Source organism: Dysidea avara, chromosome 3, assembly GCF_963678975.1.
Source record: "Dysidea avara chromosome 3, odDysAvar1.4, whole genome shotgun sequence".
NCBI lineage: Eukaryota > Metazoa > Porifera > Demospongiae > Dictyoceratida > Dysideidae > Dysidea > Dysidea avara.
In genome coordinates, this window is record NC_089274.1 from 21,623,040 (window position 1) to 21,630,365 (window position 7,326).

Sequence of the window (7,326 nt, forward strand, 5' to 3'; positions counted from 1 at the left end):
ACTTTTAAAATTTATCCAAATGTGAGCTGTTGTGCTGCTTGTGCATTACAAACAATCAAAATCCCATTTTATATATGAATGGTGAGGAGGTGAGATCTGTGTCTAATGCTAAGTATTTAGGAGTTGCTCTGTGTGAGCAAATAGCATTCATGAACATATATATTAAGATGTAATAAGGCTCAATAATATTATACCTATGTAACACTGACATATACTAACTCAGGATATTTATAACTGACATGAACTATATAGCCAATCATATCACTTTATTGTACGCATGCGTGTATATTCGTTGGTTACCACTTAGACACGAAATAACGTTAGTTGTGCCGTTATTGCTCTGTTGACAAGTGCCGTTAATAGCAGCCCACGCTGCAACATTAAGAAGATTACTAATAAAGCAAATCAATTTCTTGTCTAGCTATAGTAAAAGAAGCCTGCTATAAGTCTATGGTTGTGGAGTATGCCAGTGCTGCGTGCATGTGGTCACCATTTACGAAGACATACATTAATTTAATTGAATCAGTGCAGCGTAGAGCTGCAAGGTTTGTGACTTTACATCTAGTGTTACAGGGATGCTGAAATTGCTTGGCTGGATGTCTTTGGAAAAAATTTCCTGGTGTAGTATTATGTTTTAGCATAATGAATTCTCTATCCCGGCACCACCTTCCTACACCATCAACTACATGCACAAGAGGACATTCTCAGAAATTTAGACAGGTACCAGCTCACAAAAGCATATATTTACACTCATTGTTTTCTGCCACTATAAAATTATGGAACAGCCTCCCAGCTACAACAATTTGTAAATAAGTAGCTAACTATACATATGTACGAATATATTCATGATTGAGTTTGTACATTAACAAATATATATAATTGAAGCACAAAATACAGATGACTTTAATTTAAGAAAAGGATTGTGGACTATTATGTATCAACCCAGTTATAGACTTGTAGCTACACTTCTTTTGTATGTATCTTTGTATGTACTCCCTAAAGGAGGTCTGCACAGTATTAATAATAATTACTGCTTTGTATATAGATCAACTCACTCACCCCAGTCCACTTAAAGTCCTACATTAACTCCCTACACTGTTCACTGCATGAACTTACATCATGCATGTCATTCTGAAGGGTTTGTCTGTGGGGAATATGTGCCCCTGCCAATTACTGAAGGAAATTAGAAGTTCTGAGATAATATTGTACACTATGTAATTGCTTGTATTCATTGTTTTCAAAGTGACTGTTCTATTAGGTGTGTTTGCCTACAGAGTATGTTGATACAAAAGTATTGCCTTGAAATTATATCATAATTGAAATATTGATGCATAATATTAAAATACCAAGTACACTAGCTGGGTGATGACAATGAACTGTGAATCAAGTTTAAAGGTCCTCAACAAATTAGGATTTGCATGCACAATGACAGTTTTATTTAGATGATAGGATGGACCAGAAGTTGGGAAAAATATATTGAGTAAATAGTAAATCAACATAGAACTCTTTCAGAGGGAGACATTTGACACTTTGCTTGTCATGCTACGATTGCATGGTCCCCTGCATGGACTGCTTACAAGAGCCTAGTTCTAAGGTGTTCCCAGAATTGCACTGTTAGAAATGAAAGATTCTATAATATTTACTATGCTTACTGCAAATTATACTAATCTCCTATGTAATGTAACAAACAGAAATCAAAATGTATGTATATATATATATATATAGTGGCAGCCTATCAATTGTGTCGTACAGTATGTATACTGTATGTTAAGAATCATGGCAGGTTTGCACGTTCTCACAAGAACATGACTCCAGCCTCACAATACCTTCACAGTGCCTTTGCAGCTAGCATTGGTGAAGTATTAAGCCCATTAGTGCTTTCAGTTTCAGTGTGACTCAAATGCTTCCAATAAGAAGCTATGAATTTTAAAAAATACAACATTTCCTCTCTTTTTGTAAACAGTAGATATACTATAAATATCTACACTCATATGAGATATGTATTACTGGTATACATTTGGATGGTGAATTTGTTGTTGATATAATTAAAATTACTTATTGTATTACAAGTTGCTATTACATCATCTTTTGTGCTATGACTTATTACCTAAATACAAGTGAAACAAGCACACTTCATGATGAACACTTCCAGTCAATGCATGTAACATGTAGCTGCATGGTTATCTGGTGACAGCTATATACAGCACCTAGGGCAGAGGAGACCTTTTTTTAAGGGAGGCTGGGGTCTAGATTGGTGATACCATGGCCTAGCTATAAGTTGAAGACCAAAAAAAGTAGAGGTCACTACCTGCTGCCTTAGACTATAGCTATCTCCTTATTTATAACTACATGCATGCGTAGCTAGCTACACTGCTCCTCTAAATACTGTGACTACTCTATTAGAATATCTCAAAGTATTGATGCTATTGAACTAGGCTCTCCATCACAGCTACAGATAATTTTATGGGGGTAATTTTTTTCACAGGGGCTACAGCCCCCTTGCTCCTCCTTCTCTGCTGCCCCTGTACAGCACAACTCTCCCATACTGAATGCAGCTATATAATTGGCATATGACCTGACAACTTGACAATGTTACATATCTATACTCATTGTAATTGTGCTAAAGTTCACATAGAAGTGAGGTTTAGCATGCAAGTGAGACGGTTGTGACAAACATGTACATAATACACCTTGTGACACATACAATCAGTACTTCAGTGGTAATGATTGTATGCAACTAACACACTAAGCAACAAATGAATTATGTAACCATCGCAGCATGCACTGTAGCCATTTAGTTAAGCACTGTGACAGAAACATCAAACAAAGTTCTTGTTTGATTCAAGATAACAACTACTGCATGGTAACCATTATACATACGATAATAAGCTAAACTACATACACCATTTTTCTTGTTAACCATGCTGACTCATGCAGAGCCATTAGTTTACACTTCAATGTACATGCAGTCACTTCCTTGGTAAGTCTCTGTTGGTCTGTTATAGAACTTGGTGAATCCTTGTTCCTTCAGCTTTGCTGTAACTTCGTCATCATATTTCATTTTAAACTCTACAACATTTCTTGCTAACACAAACAAGCTGAATTTCCATTGATTAGACACTACAGCATATTGGTACTGGTTACCATTGTATGTTGGAGGTCCCAACTGTACAACCCAGTCTGTAAGAAGTGAATATATATACATAGTACAATAAATGTATGCATTGTATAGTGGCTATAGTTTCTTACAGTTAGCTCCTCCAAGCTGAAAAATTTGTGGTATACTGTTGAAGACAACCTTCAGTTTTCCTTCCTCCTTTTCATCAGGCCTGTATGCATAACCCTCAATTGTGTTCAACTCTCCATCAGGAGATTTCAGACGACAAGCATTTAGTACAGAAATTGATCCATTAGGAAGAGCACCATCTAAAACAGGTATGTGCCACATAAACATCCTCAAAATTGTGAACATACACAAATACTTTATATATTAATTGAGCAAATCCTTTGACATAACTGACTTCTATTGGTTGCATGGCATTTTTCTGTTATCTACACTTGTAATACTCTTTAGCTGCTTATAGACCACATGGTGGTCAAGCATCATCAGCACATGCACTGTATATAGGAAGCACTATAAGTTTGAGCACTGTAGTGCAAAGCAGTGCTTCACCACATGCAAGATTGGCAGGCCATCAAGTATGCAGGTTTGCCAAATCAAACTTGGTTCTTAATTGGTCCTCATTTCTTTAACCTATTTTTCAATAGTGCATGTATAGGAAAGTTGTCATTTTCTTCAAGCCGGTATTCAAGTCCTATGCTGTATTTGCCAGCCAGTGATGTTATATCTTGAACTTGTATACATATGTTGCAACCCACTTTGAAATTTGGCCTGATTTTTTTTAAATGGGTTGACCCATTTTGAAACCAGATGGCCAGATTTAACACTACAAATTGCTGTGGCCCATTGTAAAACTATTTTAAAATATTTTGAAACTAAGAGCTAATAGAATTACAGTAGCTTTTCCAAGACTATATATAGTTATAGTAGCTATATAGGTAGCAATAGGTGCTATTGCTCTGCTGTTGCCGCTGCATGCTGTTGCCGCTGCATGCATGCTGTTGTCGCTGCATGCATGCTGTTGCCGCTGCATGCTGTTGCCGCTGCATGCTGTTGCCGCTGCATGCTGCTGCATTCTGTAGTTGCTTTTGCATGTGTAGTTGCCATGTACTGCTGCCAGCTGATGGCCATCTGCAACTATACTGCTGGCATAATAGTATTACACTATATTTGTATATACATTTGAGCATAAGCATGCAACTGTTGCTGTTACTAGTAGTTGCTTCTTGTTAGCTGCACGCATGCTGTATATTCTGTTATTTTTGACCTTCTAATACAGTAGATCTTGCTATAATGATTCCTTTAGCTACTAACTATACAGAGGTTAAATACCACAAAAGTCACAAAACTTGTGGCATGCATGGAGAAATATCCAAAGATTCTGCCAACCTGAAGTGAAATCAGCAGCAGGCATTATATTTTGCTTATTCTGTTCAGTATGGAGCCTTTCATTCCATTTTGCATTAGAATGATAGTAGCTAACTCTTTACAAGCTCCATACTTATTCTGAAAAATTTTAAAACTGGTCAACCGGTTTTGAATCAAGTTAACTATGTATATATTATCATGATATCCATGCATACTTGGTTATGCAAACATATGTCTAGTGGCAATGCGCACAGTTCTAAAAATTTTCATCTAAGACCTCAACTTACAATCTGCTGTTACACATTTGCAATTTCTTTCAGTGAAAGTGTCTACAATTAAATTCCCATAGACCTACAGTGATGGTATGTGTAACAGCTTGTGTAATATGAAGGACTACAGTCAAGTATTATACCTGATACCATCTTCCTAGATACTGAGAGATATTCAGCTCTGAAACTGGATCAATAGCAGTGACGTGTTGCACCACCAGGGTGGCGAGTAACACAACAACGAGTCTGCAATAGAAGGAGAACATTTTAGCTATTCTCGATTATGTTGTATGTAACACAAACTGTTGACGTACCGTTCCATCGCGTTATGCTCAGTTTGAGGTTAGAAATGAATTTAACACCTCGTCTTTATAGTTAACTACATAGAAACTAACCACGTGAATATTATGTCATGAGGTGATTATGTAACTGTTACTTCTAACAATTGTGACAGCTTACATAATTTCGGGAAGCAAAAATGCACATGACAACTTAGCCTTGCCACAACCACCTTACCACCGAGTAAACCATGGATATGTCAATAAATGACTCAGGCAATAGAGTTAGCTTTGTGTGTTATGTGCAGTCATGAAAGCTGCTACCCTGATCACATCCACATGTCCTTACCACTTGCACAGCCCAATATCCAATTGTTTGAGCAATATCATAGCTTAAAGTATAGTTCTTTATAGTTTATCTGTAAGTGTTATTCCACTAGGGACCTGTGAGAAGGCATAGCTATATATAGCCTGTTATCAGTGTCTTGAAAATTATTTACACATGTATTTTGGTCCAGTCACAGGAATGATGACATAATGCTAATACATGCAGTGCACATTATGTGTGGCAACATGTGTCACATGCTACCAACATACAATCACTTATGTAATGAGTTGTCAAGTGTGATTAATGAGAATTGCATAACAATTTATTGACCTATACTTACATCATAGCATGTGTATAAATGACATGGTCACAGATGGTCTTGTTTATGCATGTCTTATGATGTTGCATATCCACACTTGTACAGTATGTTGAATAGCAACATGAACTAGCTCAGCTAAGTGGTTGGCCATTTAAAACCAACCAAACCTCTCTTAATGAGATGGTCTACATATAGTCACATATGATTGTCAGTGTTTTTTTTACTGGACTGGAACCTCCATACAGAGTAGCTATATATATAGAACAACAGTGATCACACTACAATTAATTGCTTATAATTAAAAGTAATATGTTGCTTAAGTAACTTAATGTTAGGAGATTTGACAGCACTGCTGGATAAACCATTCCATAATCTAATTGTGGAGGGGTAATAAGAGCAGAGGTTATAAGCATCAATTTTTGAGTGTGTCTAAAAACCGTTGGTTATGGCATGGTTATGGCCCTGTGTACAGCTTGCTGTTTGGATAGGTAGTTTCCATTTTTAGCTTGGACTTGACTATATACGAATAATTTTCTACACCATAACCAGTTTCATTTTTTGCGGTGCTCTTCTAGAGTTGTGCAGTATCTCAGGCTCAGGGTGAATAGTTGTTTGTAATAAACCTGGCAGGTCTACGCTGAATCATCTCTAACTTGGGTATATTACTATTGGTATGTGGAGACCAAACGATAATATTGACTTCTGCAGATAAAATCTATACATGCAACTGTCTTTAGTACATGCATGGATGTATAGGAATTACTCAATCATTTTATAGCAACCACCTTAGTAAAAGTCACTATTAAGTTGTGTACAAATTACCTTACATAGTGTGTGTATTTAGCACTGTTGCAAATGATTTATATAAATCTAACTACTCTATTAATCGGCTCACTACTCTGATACAACAATCCATTTTGCAACCAGACACTGGTGTTTCCTCAGTGGTGACAGCTTTACTTATGTCATAAGATGCCACATTCCCTGTGATGAAAATAGTGGTCAACATAGTTTCTCAACATCAAACAAAAAACTGTGGCATGTTTCCCACTAAAAGAGTACTAAAATGACATCCATATCTGTTGTATGCCCTGTATAAATTTCATTACCAAGGTTTCATGGCCCCCTCACCCTTTTACCTGTTCCACTGCATGCCACTAGACATTGATATGATTGCAAATTCAAAACACTGGTAGTGTGGACCAAGCATATACATTTCTACTATTCAACCAGTCAAAGGGACACAGGCTGGAGACGCGTGCCTCCTTCCTTTAAAACAAAGAAGTACCAGCAAAAGACTAGGATATACTTTAATAAAACAGTCAACTGCTCCAACACAGCAACATGCAATCATTTCATACTACACTTCAATAAAGAATCTTCCAAATTCACTTTAATTACAAGTGCACTGGTATGCCTACACATACAATATTGCATATATATGTACAACAATTCACTAATGCTATAAATGCTGGTTTTCTACATAGAGCTGTAACATACACATAACAGTTCACCTAAACTAATCATCATTAAGTCACTACTGACTGTGGACTACTACTATAGCTACCCATATTCAATCTAAACTGCTCAAAAGCATAATCAGTACTGGAACTGAGCTATATAAAATATCCGCATGATAGCTC

General features: G+C 36.6%; 1 protein-coding gene across 1 annotated transcript; it reads right to left on the bottom strand.

Moving 5' to 3' along the window:
- Positions 1-2,817: 2,817 nt before the first annotated feature.
- Positions 2,818-5,157, bottom strand: LOC136251820 (uncharacterized). The gene is made up of 5 exons (XM_066044228.1): positions 5,073-5,157; positions 4,902-5,004; positions 4,777-4,840; positions 3,250-3,426; positions 2,818-3,180 (listed from the first exon to the last, which is right to left on the bottom strand). Exons 1-5 carry the CDS (start codon positions 5,078-5,080, stop codon positions 2,948-2,950), a joined length of 585 nt encoding a protein of 194 aa, XP_065900300.1. The 5' UTR covers positions 5,081-5,157; the 3' UTR covers positions 2,818-2,947.
- Between the last annotated feature and the right edge of the window lie 2,169 nt (positions 5,158-7,326).

What these genes read in the sequence shown, in the direction of transcription:
- LOC136251820 (XM_066044228.1), bottom strand. An exon ending in ATCTAGGAAGATGGTATCAG is followed by an intron (nt 4,841 to 4,901) that starts GTATAATACTTG and finishes CCATCACTGTAG; the next exon opens with GTCTATGGGAATTTAATTGT. An exon ending in CAAATGTGTAACAGCAGATT is followed by an intron (nt 3,427 to 4,776) that starts GTAAGTTGAGGT and finishes TACCTGTTTTAG; the next exon opens with ATGGTGCTCTTCCTAATGGA.